Source organism: Urocampus carinirostris, chromosome 20 (genome assembly GCF_059441175.1).
Source record: "Urocampus carinirostris isolate Australia breed hairy pipefish chromosome 20, RoL_Ucar_1.0, whole genome shotgun sequence".
Taxonomy (NCBI): Eukaryota; Metazoa; Chordata; class Actinopteri; order Syngnathiformes; family Syngnathidae; genus Urocampus; species Urocampus carinirostris.
In genome coordinates, this window is record NC_142368.1 from 17,016,776 (window position 1) to 17,033,070 (window position 16,295).

Below are 16,295 nucleotides of genomic sequence, written 5' to 3' on the forward strand. Positions count from 1 at the left end.
AATGAACACAATGGTTGAAACGGACCAATGCAAACGAGACGAACGAGACCTATAATGTATTTTGTCAGCAAAAAGTTCTGCAAGAAAGGCCCTAGATCCTTACCAATTTGTTACACAAATATAGGGATAAAAATATTTTTTTGGGCACATAATCAACACAATGGTCGAAACCGACATGTGCGAACGAGACAAACAAGACCAACAAGGTGTTTTAAAAATTTTTGTCTGAAAAAGTTCTGCAAAAAAGGCCCTAAATCCTTACCAATTTGTTACACAAATATTGGAATAAAAATATTTTGGGGGGCACATAATCAACACAATGGTCGAACCGACATGTGCGAACGAGACAAACAAGACCAACAATGTATTTACATATTTTTGTCTGAAAAAGTTATGCAAAATAAGGCCCCAAATCCTTTCCAATTTATTTCCCATATATGCAAATGAAAAGGCTTTATACTAGCACATAATGAGTGCAATGGTTGAAACGGACAAATGCAAACAAGACGAACAAGACCTATGAAGTATTTTGTCCGAAAAAGTTCTGCAAAAAAAGGCTCTAAATCCTTACCAATTTATTACACAAATACGGGAATAAAAAGATTTCTTGGGGCACATAATCAACAAATTGGTCGAAACGGATATATGCGAACGAGACAAACAAAACCAACAAGGTATTTTAAATTTTTTTGTCGGAAAAGGTAATGCAAAAAAGGCCCTAAATCCTTTCCAATTTATTGCAGAAATATGTAAATGAAAAGGCTTCATACTCGCACATAATGAACACAATGGTTGGAATGGACCAATGCAAAAGAGACGAACAAGACCTATAATGTGTTTTGTCAGCAAAAAGTTCTGCAAGAAAGGCCTTACCAATTTATTACACAAATATGGGAATAAAAATATTTTGGGGGTCACATAATCAACACAATGGTTGAATCGGATATATGCGAACGAGACAAACAAGACCAACAAGGTATTTTAAACATTTAGTCAGAAAAAGTTCTGCAAAAAAGGCCCTAAATCCTTACCAATTTGTTACACAAATATGGGAATAAAAATGTTTTTGGGGGCACATGATCAACACAATGTCTGAAATGGACATATGCAAACGAGACAAACAAGACCAACAAGGTATTTTACATTTTGTGTCTGAAAAAGTTATGCAAAATAAGGTCCTAAATCCTTTCCGATTTATTGCAAAAATATGTAAATGAAAGGCTTTATACTAGCACATAATGAACGCAGCGGTTGAAACGGACAAATGTAAACGAGACGAACAAGACCTATAAAGTATTTTGTCCGAAAAAGTTCTGTAAAAAAGGCCCTAAATCCTTACCAATTTATTACACAAATATGGGAATAAAAATATTTTTTGGGGCACATAATCATCATAATGGTCGAAACGGACATATCCAACGAGACAAACAAGACCAATTATACCAACAAGGTATTCTTAAAATGTTGTCAAAAATGTTATTAAAAAAAAGGCCCTAAATCATTTCCATTTTTTTACACAAACATGTGAATAAAAAGGGTTTACGTCAACACATAATGAACAAAACGGTTGAAACGGACAAATGCAAACGAGACGAACGAGACCTATAATGTATTTTGTCAGTAAAAGTTTTGTAAGAAAGACCCTAAAACCTTTCCAAGTTATTACACAAATATGTGAAAAATAGGGATTTATTTAAGCACAAACCAAGTGAAAATGGACAAATGTGCGCAAGACAAACCAGAATAACGCTGAGAGAAGCGCAAGAGAAAAATTAGATTCAGTTCAAAATATATCCACGTGATGCCTCCAAAGCCAGGTACCACTTGCAAAGACACTGTAGTTGTATTTCTTTCTCTCTCTTTCTCACTTGCTCTCTTTAGCTCTATATCAGGGGTGTCAAACTCATTTGAACTCGGGGGCCACACGATAGAACAAACATTCTATCAGGGGCCGGACTAGTAGATTAAAGAGAAAGAAAAAGAGAGATAAAGAAATAAGAGAAAGAGGGAGTGAAAAGGAGAGAGGGCGGGACAAAGAAAGAGAGAGACGGAGAGAGTGTGAGAAACGAAAGAGATAAAAAGAGAAGTCGTGAGAGAGGGGGAAAAGAAAGGGAGGGAGAGAAAGAAATCCACAGAGAAATAGAAAGACAGAAGGAGAGAAAAGAGAAAAGAAAGCGCGAAGGGTAGGAAGAGAGAAAGAGAAAAGAGAGAAAAGGAAAAAAGAAAGTTAAAGCAAAAGAGGTTAAAAGACACGGAGAGAGAAATAGACAAAGAGCAACAAAGGAAGAGAAAAGGAGAGACAGAGAGTGAAAGAGACAGAAAACAGGAGAAAACGGGGTGGAAAAGAGAGCGAGAGAGAGAGAGAGAGAGAGAGACAGAGAGAGAGACAGAGCGACCGAGAGAGAGAGAGAGAGAGAGAGAGAGAGAGAGACAGAGCGACCGAGAGAGAGAGAAAGAGAGAGAGAGAGAGAGACAAAGCAACCGAGAGATAAAGAGATAGAGAGAGAGAGAGAGAGAGAGAGAGAGAGAGAGAGAGAGAGAGAGAGAGAGAGAGAGAGAGAGAGAGAGAGAGAGAGAGAGAGAGAGAGAGAGAGAGAGAGAGAGAGAGAGAGAGAGAGAGAGAGAGAGAGAGAGAAATTCAAGTACAGTGTCTTTGTGAGAGGAATCTGGCTTTGGTAACATCAAGTGGAAATATTTCAACCTGCAGCTTGTTTTTCTCTTGCGCTTCTCTGAGGGTTGTCTCGCAGGCCGGACTGAATCCCTTGGCGGGTCTGATCTGGCCTGTGGGCCGCCTGTTTAACACCTGTGCTCTATATCTTTGTCTCTTACGGGCTTTCTTACTTTTGTCCATTCTTTTCTCTCTTTCTCTCTTTACTTCTCTTTCTCACTGTCTTTCTCTCTCACTCTTTTTCTCTCACTCTTTCACTGTGTCTTTTTTTCCGCTCTGTATCTATTTCTATCTGTTGTTTTCTCTCTCTTTCTTTGTCCTTCTCTTTTTCTTCTCTCTCTTCCTTGCTCACTCTCTTTGTCTCTCTATCTTTGTCTCCTTCGGTCTTTTTCTTACTTATTCCCATCGTTTTCTCTCTTTCCCATTCTATCTTTCTCTCTTTGTTTTTCTCTCTATCTCACTCTTTTGCTTCCTCTCTTTTTTTGCTCTGTCTCTATATCTCTCTGTCTTTCTCTGTCCCTCTATTTTTTTCCCTCTATTCCTTACTCTTTCTATTTCTCTCCCTTTGTCTCTTTCTTTTTTTCTTTCTTTCCCATTCTGTCTGTCTCTCTTGCTCTTTCTCTCTATCTCACTCTTTTGCTCATTCTCTTTCTTTGCTCTATATCCTTATATCTCTATATCTCTCTTTCTTTCTCTGTCCCTCTATTTTTTTCCTCTCTATTCCTTACTCATGCCATTTCTCTCCCTTTGTCTTTATTTTTTTATCCTTTTCTCTCTTTCTTTCTCTCTTTCCTATTCTGTCTTTCTCTCTTGCTCTTTCTCTCCATCTCAATATTTTGCTTCTTTTTTTGCTCTGTCTCTATACCTCTCTGTCTTTCTCTGTGCCTCCAATTTTTCTCTATTCCTTACTCATTCTATTTCTCTCACTTTCTTTATTTTTCTCTTTCTTTCTCTTTTTCCCATTCTGTCTTTCTCTCTTGCTCTTTCTCTCTTTCTCAATCTTTTGCTTCTTCCTTTTTTTGCTCTGTCTCTATATCTCTGTCTTTCTCTGTCCCTCTAATTTTCTCTCTCTATTCCTTACTCATGCTATTTCTCTCCCTTTGTCTCTCTTATTTTATCCTTTTCTCTATTTCTTTCTTTCTTTCCCATTCTGTCTTTCTCTCGTGCTCTTTCTCTCTATCTCAATCTTTTGATTCTTCTTTTTTGCTCTGTCTCTATATCTCTCTGTCTTTCTCTGTGCCTCCATTTTTTCTCTATTCCTTACTCATGCTATTTCTCCCCCTTTTTCTCAGTCTTTTTTTCCATCCATTTTTTGGCTCTCTTTCTTTCTCATCTGTCTTTTCCTCTTGCTCTTTCGCTCACTATTTTGCTATGTCTCTCTTTTTCTATCTCTTTCTCGTTTCCTTCTCTTTTTCCCTCTCATTCTCTCTATGTATTTCTCTCTCTCTCTGTCTCTTTGTGTCTCATTTTCTCTTAGTCTTTCTCTTCCTTTTTCTCTTTCTCTCTCTCATTCTTCCTCTCGCTTTCTTTTTCAATCTACAGGTCCAGCCTCCTTGAGAGTATGTTTTATAATTTTGTCAGAATAGGTTCTACACACAGGCCCTAAACCCTTTCCCATTCATCACAAAAATATTTAAATAAAAAGGCTTTATTTTGGCACATAATCGACACAAAGGGAAAGGGACAAATGCCAACGAGACAAACGATTCAATTTGAATCCATTTACAATTACAGACACGAAAAAAAAGTGGTAGTGTGGGAAGAATCAGGAGGTGCGGCACAATGCATTCCTGGACTGGAAGTCAGCAGAAAACAAAGCCGGGCAACGGCAACTGGGCAGGAATGCGACTTTTACGTAATTGCCGTTTGCAAAAGTTGCTCTTAAAACAAAACACAATTTTATTTTCGTTTACAAAGTTACATTCAAAGTCACTCCGCGGCTGGAAACGTGTCTCGAAATAAAATCAAAAAACGTACCTGAGGGAAAGAAAATTGCTCCAAACGTTTTATCGTTTTAGCATGCTTTGTTGCCGACAAAATAAAATCCCGTTTTCAAAATAAAACAAAGGAGCGTGTAAATTCGCCGAAAAAACAAGGGATTTCTGTGTAACGAACACTACGTAGTGCAACGTGAATTTAGCATATTATTAGAATATCGAAGTTAGCATTGCTGCTAAAAAATAATATTAAAGTGGACATTGCACAATTAGCTAGCTAAAAACGTGTATCAAGCTAGCTAGCTAATAACGTGTATCAAGCTAGCTAGCTAAAAACGTGTATCAAGCTAGCTAGCTAGCTAAAAACGTGTATCAAGCTAGCTAGCTAGCACAAAAATGATAGTCTTTCCCGGATTTAACACAAAATGTAAACTCAAGCTTGACTTTTGTAAAAAACACGTTTAGGTTACCTAGTTTGATAAATAATTAGCTTCTTTAAGTTGTAGTTTTATCCAAATAAATGTTGGATAAAAATAAAAAAAAGATGAGATCTTTGACTTTTGACTGTGGTGGCAGCAGTAAGAAACCTCCGCACTGCACCTTTAAGATTTATAAAATATGTATTGTCACAGTAATACCAAGTAAGTGAATTTTTACTAACGCTAACCAAACTTCTTGGGCATCTTTTACAGCGCTAAACTAGATAACACGTTTAGCTAATAGTTAGCATAAATTGCTAACTGTTAAAGGACCTGGAAAGATGTTCGTTCCAGGTTGAATATCACTTTATTATCATGGTGTTTTTTTTTTAATTGGCAAAATAAAAAGCATTTATTTTCATTCAATTTTAGACTCGTGAGAAAAATTAAATAATGTTTCCTTTCAGAGCACAAGTCACGGATTTTCGGAGATTCGTAAGCATGCTCGACTCGGGGGCCGCAGTTGGGAATTAGGCCAGAGGTGGCAGCGGTGAGAAATCTCTATGATGCAACTTTAAGATTTGCAGACAGAGGTTGTAGTTCCGGATCAGGCCAGAGGTGGCAGCGGTGAGAAACCTACGCGTTGTACCTTTAAGATTTGCAGAAATAACGGATTTCATGGTCAGGGTGATTCCTAAAAATGACGGTATTTCTTGGGCGTCTTTGAGGTCACAAAAATAGAAAAACGCTCACTTAACAGCTAGCATAACATTCTTTTCTTCAGTGCATTTAAAGTTTGACACAGAGGCTAAAGTTATGTTGGCAGCAGTGAGAAAATTCTCTCACTAGTTGTTGCGGTGAGAAACCTCCGCATTGCACCTTTAAGATTTGGCACTATTAGTTTAAGCCGGGGGGCAGCACGGCGGGGCAGTGGTTAGCGCATGTGCGGCACAGCTCATGTCTTGGGAACCTCCTGCGTGGGTTCAAATCCAGCTCCAGACTTCCTTGGCGGAGTTTGTATGTTCTCCCCGTGCTTGCGTGGGTTTCCTCCGGGCACTCCGGTTTCCTCCCACATTCCAAAGACATGCATTTCAGGTGGATTGGCCGGTCCAAATTGTCCCTAGGTGTGAATGAGCGGGCGAGTTGTCTGTCCCTGTGTGCCCTGTGATTGGCTGGCAACCAGTTCAGGGTGGCCCCTGCCCACTGCCCGATGATTGCTGGGGGATGGGCTCCAGCACCCCCGTGACCCTACTGAGGATAAGCGGTGCAGCTAATGAGATGAGTTCAAGCCGGGTTAGCACCTCTTTTCTAATGCTAACCGAACGAAAAATGGCAACATGTTTAGCTAACAGTTAGCATACAATGCTATATGTTAGAGAACTTGTACAAGATACACCTTTTCCCCTTTAAATATGAAAAAAAACAGAGTATTTTCCCCCAGCTCAGTTTTCATTGAAAAATAAATGAAACAAAGAGTAGTGGTGAGTCTTAAAATCAAGAGGTTTTCGATCCTCCGTCCATAAAATTCAGTTCCAGGATCTGAAGCAGTCTCAGTCCGAAACCTTGGGTGCCAGGATTGTTTTTTGTGTTGTTAGTTCCTTTGTCGAATTTGGGCGCGGCCCAAACACCCAAAAACCCTCGACGAGTCTCTGGAGTCACATCAAAACGCAACGTTTTAGAAAACCAGGTCGTTTGGACTTTTGTTTCTGCAGGGCCGCCCTCGCCGCCGTCTCGAAAACCTCCCAGATCCCCTCTTTGGTTTTTGCCGAACACTCCAAATAATCGTGCGCGCCGATGCGCGCCGCCATGGCGCGTCCGTCTTCCGGACGCACCGGGTCCAGCTTGAGTCTGGAGAGCTCGGTCCGGACGTGCTCGTCGTTGCGCAGGTCTTTCTTGTTGGCCACGAGGATGACGGGGACGTTAGGACAAAAATGCTTGACTTCCGGGACCCACTTCTCCGGGATGTTCTCCAAAGAGTCCGGACTGTCCACGGAAAAGCACATGAGGATGACGTCAGTGTCCGGGTAGGACAAGGGACGCAAGCGATCGTAGTCCTCCTGTCCTGCGGTGTCCCATAAAGCCAGTTGGACCTGTTTAGAATCCACTTCGATGTCCGCCACGTAGGTTTCGAACACGGTGGGGACGTAAACCTCCGGGAATTCGTCTTTGCTGAAGACGATCAGGAGACACGTTTTCCCGCAGGCGCCATCGCCCACCACCACCAGTTTTTTGCGGATGTCCACCGCCGTTTGCGTCTCCTTCCCCATGGTCCAAGAACCGGATCGTTGCGTTTTTTAGGCGACTAAGCGAGATCGCTTTATAAAGCGGAGCAGGGTTTCCTAAATATAGCAACCCAATCGGAAACAGGGAGGGGGAACTTTCCGCTTGTGAAGCAACCGGTGATTGGACCGAGTTGGGTTTCCCCTTGAAAATCGGGGAGGGCTGTCTGAAATCTCCTTTCGAGCACATTGTGTCGATATGAAAAGAAAATCAGTGTCCTAAAATATGAAAATCAAGAAAATAAACTTCTGATTGCATAACTGTCAACCTCCACGGCTCCATGCCCTTACAAAATACAAAATCATCTTACACCAAACCTGTTTATTCATGTAATTTAACATGATACATTGTACATGTGTTTCACAGGGTTGGGTAGAGTTACTTTAACTGGATTACTTTCAATTACTTTTGGATTACTCCAATTCCAAATATGCTAATAAAAGACAAAAGAAACTAAATATGAGTAAAAATTACAATCAGCAGAAAACAATATAAAGTAAGTTTAATGAATTAAATCTAACTCTCACTACCTGACACAACTGGTCAAGTAGAAGTAGCCTACTGTACTTCAAGTAATTAGTTCACAACAAAAAAGAGATTATAATTCACGCGTTTTTTACCTACCATGGGCAGCACGGCGTCGAAGTGTTTAGCGCATATGCGGCACAGTTCATGTCATGGGAACCTGTCGTGGGTTCAAATCCAGCTCCAGACTTCCTGTGCGGAGTTTGTATGTTCTCCCCGTGCTTGCGTGGGTTTCCTCCGGGCACTCCGGTTCCCTCCCACGTTCCAAAAACATGCATTTCAGGTGAATTGGCCGGTCCAAATTGTCCCTAGGTGTGAATGAGCGAATGAGTTGTCTGTCCCTGTGTGCCCTGCGATTGGCTGGCAACCAGTTCAGGGTGTCCCCTGCCCACTGCCCGGAGATGGCTGGGATGGGCTCCAGCCCCCCCGCGACCCTAATGAGGATAAGCGGTGTAGCTGATGAGATGAGATGAGAACATGATACATTGCATATGTGTTTCGCAGGGTTGGGTAGAGTTACTTTAACTGGATTACTTTCAATTACTTTTGATTACTCCAATACCAAATATGCTAATAAAAGACAAAAGAAACAAAATATGAATAAAATGACTAAAATTACAATCAGCAGAAAACAATATAAAGTAAGTTTAATGAATTAAATCTAACTCTCTTGACACAACTGGTCAAGTAGAACTAGCCTACTGTACTTCAAGTAATTAGTTCACAACAAAAAAGAGATTATAATTCACGCGTTTGTTACCTACCGTCTCGATTACTGTAATGCACTACTCTCCGGTCTTCCGATGACCAGACTCAAGAGTCGTCAGCTGGTACAAAATGCCGCAGCGAGACTTTTAACTAGGACAAAAAAAGTCCGATCACATCACCCCAATTTTGGCTAACCTGCATTAGCCTAAGATGTGATTTCAAGGTTCTCGTATTATTATACAAAATCATACATGGACTTTCCCGGAACGGCAAAAATGATGTTGGCAAGCTGTTTGGATTTATTTTCATTTTGTTTCTGTCGCATTTTATGTTCGTTTTGCCGGAGATCAAAGAGATCAAAGCCAGGAGAGAAAGCTTACCACGTGTTGTGAGTCATCATTTGATTCATATTTAGTTTCTTTTGTCTTCTATTAGCATATTTGGTATTGGAGTCATCCAAAAGTCATTGAAAGTAATCAAGTTAAAGTAACCCTACCCAACCCTGGTGTTTCGTTATATCATATATATTGTTAATTAACATTTTGGTGCGAGATCCTGAGTTGCTCGACATGAATGAAGTTTATTATTAAAAAAAGTTTAAAAATTAAGTTGTTTGGACGTTCACTGTAGAACACAGGTGTCAAACTGGCGGCCCGCGGGCCAGATCAGGCCCGCTAAGGGATTGAATCCAGCCCGCGAGACAACACTCAGAGAAGCGCAGGAGAATAACGAGCTGCAGGTTGAAATATGTCAACTTGATGTTGCCAAAGCCAGGTGCCTCGAACAAAGACACGGTATTTGTATTTCTTTCTCTCTCTCTCTCTTTTCCACCCCTTTCTCCCGCTCTCTGTGTCCGTCTCTTTCACTCTCTGTGTCTCTCTTTTTCACTTCCTTTGTTGCTCTTTGTCTCTTTCTCTCTCTGTGTCTTTTTAACTTATTTTGCTCCAACTTAGTTTTTTCCTTTTCTCTCTTTTCTCTTTCTCTCTTCCTACCCTTCGCACTTTCTTTTCCCTTTTTTCTCCTTCTGTCTTTCTATTTCTCTTTGGATTTCTTTCTTTTCTTTTACCCCTCTCTCACGACTTTTTATCTCTTTTGTTTCTCACGCTCTCTCCCTTTTTTCTTTCTTTGTCCTACCTTCTCTCCTTTTCCCTCCCTCTTTCTCTTATTTCTTTATCTCTCTTTTACTTTCTCTTTAATCTCCGGCCCCCGACAGAATGTTTGTTCTATCGTGTGGCCCCCCGAGTTAAAATGAGTTTGACACCCCTGCTGTAGAATAAAAAAATACATGCAAATATAATTAAGTAGAATAATAGATTTTCTTATTCAAATTATGAATTCATTTTCTGCATTAAATTATTGTTGGTAATATACTGATTAAAGGGATAACCACAACCCTGTCTTTTTTCATTTTCTCCTTTTATGCTTCCTTTTTTTCTCAACTTCTTTATACAACATAATAATTCGTAATATAATGCATCAAAGCAAGAGAGCCGTTTGAGAGACGGCTCTCTTTAATGAGTTGAGCCGAAAAAGCCGGTTCTCTAAAAAGAGACGGACTTCCTTTCACGACACAACTACCACAGAATGATGCATGATGGGAAATCCCCCAGGCGGCAGACACATGCGCACAGTAGCATCAAACCGCTCGCTTCGTTTGCAACGAAAAAAAACAATACCGAGATAGAGGCTACCGCGGCGAACTCGTTTGACTTGATGGATTTGCCGTTTCGTGATAGTCGGTCTATACAGGATGGTACCCATCATTGACAAATTTGCCTTTTTCCGTACGGATTTTCTTGTACGTCGTACACGTCTTAAAATGCATAATAAACGTACTATGTACAGCAAAAACGTACAGGTTGACAGGTATGTGATTAAATTGGAGGAAGGAAGTCGGGTCGGTTGTAAACGACTCGCCCAAAAATAGAATGATTCACTAGGGCTTTGTTTTAGGCAAGACGGTACAATGAGCATTTTCACCTGAAAAATCACATAAACAATTAAAAACTATCGATATAATAATAATAATAATAATAATTTCCTTCGTATTGTCATTCTTTGTAACAATGTACACAGAACGAAAAGTCGATAAACCTGACCCGTTGTAGCGAGTCGATGCAGCCGCAGCCAACAGAGGGCGCCGCCATTATACCAATAAGGTATGTCTCGGCCGAGGCGCGAACCAGCGACCTCCCAGTCTCAAAGCGGGCACACTACCATCTAGGCTACTGAGCTGGTAATAAGCATTCGAGTACTAAATACTCTACAAAAACAGAGTGAAGTATGCTAGGTCTTTCGTGAACGAGCCGATAGAAACCTTTGGAAAAATAATGGAAAAAAACTGAAATATCACGTTTATTTAAACTGTTTAGCAAGGAATTCCGTGAAACACTGAAAAAACTGGTATTTTAAATGTATTAGAGAAAAAAAAAAGAAGAAAAAAACCACCGAAGGAAGCGTGTCAGACGTTTTGTAAAAAAAAAACAGTGTCAAGAACCAGAACAGGATCAGGACCCAATCGCGTGACGTTCTCACACAAGCCTTTATTTGACTGGAAATGGGGAGTCATGCACGTTAGGCAGCCGGTCTGGCGAAGAAAGACAAAGACAGAGACCGACGAGATCGATACCAATTGCCCGAGTTGATATCGGACATATGAGATGATACCGGACAGGACGGACAGACAGGATTGATAACGAATCAGGTTATCGAAAATAAACAGGAGAAACTTGACGGGAACAAAAACTGGAGAAAATAACAAACAGGACAAAAACAGACGGAAACAAAACTGGAACACGAAATTAAACAGGATCAAAATATCCTGCGTGGGTTCAAATCCAGCTCCAGACTTCCTGTACGGAGTTTGTATGTTCTCCCAGTGCTTGCGTGCATTTCAGGCGAATTGGCTGGTCCAAATTGTCCCTAGGTGCGAATGAGCGAATGAGCGAGTGAGTTGTCTGTCCCCGTGTGCCCTGCGATTGGCTGGCAACCAGTTCAGGGTGTCCCCTGCCCACTGCCCGATGATTGCTGGGATGGGCTCCAGCACCCCCACGACCCTACTGAGGATAAGCGGTGCAGCTAATGAGATGAGATGAGACGTTTTAACAATTTTTTTAACAGCAATTAAACATACAATTTCATTATATCATATCCCAACAATATGAGTTTTTATCGACACTTTTAACAGCAATTAAATACTTTTGTTTGGTTTTTGGGGTTTTTAGCAAATAAGCAGAAGTGAATCAGAATCAAAAAAGTGATTATTTTAGAGAGTTGAGCAGAAAACCACAGGATGCCCCCAATAAGCAGGGGATGGCTGACTCCCTATTGGTGTGTGAGTGTGTGTGTGAATGGGTAAGTGTGAAGCACATAGTAAAGCGCTTTGGGAGGTCTTCATTGCCTTGAAAAGCACTATATAAACGCAGACCATTTACAATTTGACCAGCAAATCACAAAATAATCCTATATTCACATTGTGGGAGGAGCCTTTGTTTTACGCTGTGCGAGACGATGCAGTTCCAATTTTTCACCTGTAGGGGGCAGCCACACCAGCCACCTACTACTCCAGGCCACCAAAGCCTTGTAAAAAAATCATCGCTCTCTCCAAGGAAACAAAACAATATCAAATCTGGTTTACGGCGAGCCTCAATCCCGGAGCCTCTCTCCACACGACAACGCGTAAGTATTTTCAGCTCCTTTGTTCAAGCGGCAGGAGAAAAAGCTGCTCCCGCGTGTGGATTTCCCACGCCGCCGCTGCCGTCGTTGTGCGAGCATTTCCCCCTTTTGTTTAGCGGCGGAGGGCCCCCCGTGTTTGCAAGTTGAAGGGATGCCATGTTGTTTAGCCGATGAATGTTTGCTCGCTTTTTGCTAGCGCACAGCACCGTGTTAATCATTAGCGCTAGCATAGCATACGATGCGCCATTTCCCCCCCTGATGTCAAAATATCAAAAACACGCCACTATGCATATTGAACACCAAACCTTCTGTGTAACAATAATCGCACAAAGAGTAAAAAAAAAACAGTGTTGATTCTTCAAACTGTTGATGTCAAGCAAACACAAGCATCATAAACAGGCCGGGACCATGCTAACGTTAGCTAGCTTACGTTAGCATGCTCCACTATTAGCTAACTATTTTAACACGGAATTAAATAAAACACGATGAGTAAAGTGTTATTTTTGGATAGAAATTATCATAATTTCTTATAGGGTGATTCAAATTAATAATTTTTGGTGTTGTTAACCTTTTAGCTAAGCCGCTGTTAGCATGCTAGTTAGCTTCCCTTTTGCACTACCCCGGCGTCATTTTTACGCAACAAACATTATATTCATTTCTGTTTGTTTTGTTTAACAAATACAACACCAAGAAGGCTTTTTATTTTATATGTGTTATCGGAATAATTTGGACATATGTACACTCCCGGTTGGTTAGTATGCTCACATGCTAATCTAGCAACGAATGCTACCAAGCGCTGCTTGTTTGGTTCTTTTGTGTTCGTTAACATGTTTTTCTCAATCGGTTTTACTAACCAACCTCTCTGTTATATATTTACCAACTCAGATCATAAGAGTTGTTGATATTTTGCCAGCCGATCGATTGTATGCGCGAGTTATGGAAGCATTTATGTTAGGTCTGATCAAAGTGTTGTTGCAAAGAATGATCGTTTTTGTTTAACAAAGAAAAATGTCGGGAGATTGCAAATTAACTAGTTTTAACGGTTAGGGTTGAACTGGTAAATGATTATTTTCCTCCCGTGTGATACGGCGAAGTACCCAGAATGCTAGAACATCCATTGCAAAACAAAAGAATACACAGTGCAAGCTACGTGTAGTAGATCTCACGAAAGTGTCAGTCAAAATTAAACATTTATCGTTTGAAATTGGATATCAGAAGCTGTATTTTTCTACAAAAGGACCGTGTGAAGGTTTGATCAAAACGATTAGGTAAATGCATGTCGAATTGTAAACAACAGTTGACACAGTCAGCTGCAAGTGGATACAAAACTGTAAAGGTGTATGTCTGATTAAATCAAACGTCTCTCAAAACAGTGCAAAGAACACAAAAAAACTCAAAAGGAAAATCTTTTTTCTAATATAAAGAAATTGCATTTATTACTAGTAAAATTTGAGTAGCAATTCCAGGTATCTGTACTGATACCTTGCTTAAGCTATATTTACTAACCAGGACCCAGAAAACAATCAGGAAAGTGACAGTTACACTATGTTATGTTACAGGAAAGAATTCTAGAATCAAAAGCTAATTCTCAAGAAAATTTGATTTGCAAATGGAATCCCTAACTATGTGGTTTGTGTACAGATAACTGCTCAAGATCTGGTAATCGGTATCTGCTTGAAGAAATTTCATAAACATTTTTTGCAAAAAAATTGTCCACAAATTCGCAGCATGACAAGTATTTGCTGTATAATTAGATCACAGGATTTAATTTTGCAGTTTTTAATTGACTACATAAAGCAATATGACAACGGGTAGGGGAGTGAATCCATTTTGATGCAAGGGTCGTAAGGTGCTGTTGGCGATGGACAGAAACTTACGTAGTGTGTTCCAAACTCCAGTATCCCTGATAAAAACAAATAACAACATTGTATATAGGAAGTACTACTTATACGAAATAATTTGTGTATGTACATGAATTAATAACATTGTACATACATACATATATATATATATGTATATATATATATATATATATATATGTAAAGGCAAAGATGACATTTTATTTACCTTTAGTGTGATGCGACTCGAGCCGGTACAGGGGGAGTTAACTGGGTGGGTGAAGATGGTCGGAAGGAGATAGCAGATCAAAACTAAAACAACTTACAACTTACTTACAACTTAAACTTGTCAGGATTGACATGCCCTCGGAAAATTGCCTTGCTTTAATCGTCTCCTCATTTTGAATAATAGTCCTGGCTGTCAATTGGTTACGGAATTCAACTTAAAGAGGGTGGTGATTTCTGTGCCTTTTTTGTCTTCCTGATAGTCACAAACCTTTTTTGTTCATGTTTATCATGTTTTTGCTTCCCCCTTTAACATCCCAAGTTTTGGGACCAAGGTTAATTAATACAGTCCATACAGTACAGTGTTGCCGATCCGCAACGTTTTTACGAAGCACACAAGATTAAGCCAGATGTCGTAAGGCAGGGTCGAGGTATCCCGGTGGCCTACTGTACTTCTTGACTAAAACATTTAAGTGGATCTAGATAATTAAACAGTAGGAATATTTATCCCGGAGGTCTACTGTACTTGACTAAAACCTCTAAGATGGTACTGCATAATTAAACAATAGGAATATTATCTCCCTGTTCTCTGTAAGCTTTCCCGTGGAATGAGCATTCCATGCAGCATCCTAGGTATGAATGACGTGGCCTGGCAGGAGACGAGAGCTGGGATGCTGCATGCCAACGGTGCTCCTGAGGCTGGAGTGGTCCGGGTCCACAGCGGAGGGCCCCTGGCCGCAGTGGCTGGCCAGGCTCCCGGGCCCCCCCACTTACAGGGCATGGACAGGGCGGGAAACCCAGCGCCGGGAACTCCGCAGCCACCGCTGAGCGGCCGCTCGCAAGACGACGCTACAGTCGGTTACTTCTTCCAGAGACAGCCCGGGGAGCAGCTCGGGGGTTGCGCACCCGGCAAGCATCGCTGGCCCACCGGGGACCCAAATCATGTTGATCAGGTGCAGTCAAATGTCAGATTTTTTTTTTACTTGAATATTAATTGTCTATTGCCATTTCGTTTACAACGGGATTAGACGTGGCACTCCAGGATAAACAAGTAATACAAGGTTTAAAAGAGGCAGCGGTCAGGGTGAGCGGAATTATATTGTCAGCTTTGCTGCGGTCGGAAAGGTCCTCCAGATAGGGCAGAGAGTAGCCGATGATTTTTTGGGGCTGTGTTGATGACTTGTTAACCCAGCATACCCTACCGTGATGCCATCTTCCCGTATGCTCTCCACTTTGGCTCTGCAAAAAGATACCAACAGCTTTTGTTTATTGTTGGTCAGTTTTATTAATTTGTATGACTTTGTTTTTGTTATAACTTCCCATTAGTACATTTTAAAACGTACATTATATTACAGTGCTGGGACATTATGTGAAAACATGTCCATTTCCATTTTTTTATCATCAAAAAAAGGATCAGCAAACATAACAAAGAAAAAAATCCTAGTTTTGTGTTAAAATAGTTTTTGGACATAATTTCCGTATGTAAAAAAAAAACCTTTGTAATTTTCTTTGTTTTTTTTATTTTATTTGTTGTTGTTGTTGTTGTTGTGTTTTTTTGGGGGGGTATGTGTTTGTCTTGCTGTCGGTCACCCATCTCGAGGGATATGACCTGGATAGATAGATAAATACAGGACTGTCTCAGAAAATTAGAATATTGTGATAAAGTTCTTTATTTTCTGTAATGCAATTAAAAAAACAAAAATGTCATACATTCTGGATTCATTACACATCAACTGAACTATTTCAAGCCTTTTATTATTTGAATATTGCTGATTTTGGCTTACAGCTGAAAAAAAACTCAAAAATCCTATCTCAAAATATTAGAATACTTCCTCAGACCAAGTAAAAAAATAATTTTATAACAGCAAAACTAAATCATACATTTGAAAATGTCCATTGATGCACTCAGTACTTGGTTGGGAATCCTTTTGCACGGATTACTGCATCAATCCGGCGTGGCATGGAGGCAATCAGCCTGTGGCATTGCTGAGGTGTTATTGATGCCCAGGATGCTTTGATA

At 40.4% G+C, this 16,295-nt stretch overlaps 2 protein-coding genes across 6 annotated transcripts in view; one reads left to right on the plus strand and one right to left on the minus strand.

Annotated features, from left to right (window-relative positions):
- Positions 1-6,454: 6,454 nt before the first annotated feature.
- On the minus strand, positions 6,455-7,362 carry LOC148346403 (rho-related GTP-binding protein RhoB-like). Its single transcript, XM_088324582.1, has one exon. The coding sequence runs from the start codon at positions 7,289-7,291 to the stop codon at positions 6,680-6,682; it is 612 nt and encodes a 203-aa protein (XP_088180708.1). The 5' UTR covers positions 7,292-7,362; the 3' UTR covers positions 6,455-6,679.
- A 4,719-nt stretch (positions 7,363-12,081) lies between these two features.
- The window catches only part of pum2 (pumilio RNA-binding family member 2), a 29,302-nt gene continuing 25,088 nt past the window's right edge, over positions 12,082-16,295 (plus strand). For all 5 annotated transcript variants that reach the window (XM_088324577.1, XM_088324580.1, XM_088324579.1 and 2 more), the window contains exons 1-2: positions 12,082-12,215; positions 14,872-15,228. In XM_088324577.1, coding sequence (XP_088180703.1) covers positions 14,884-15,228 — 345 coding nt within the window. In that variant the 5' untranslated portion in view covers positions 12,082-12,215; positions 14,872-14,883. The remainder of the gene's footprint in view (positions 12,216-14,871; positions 15,229-16,295) is intronic.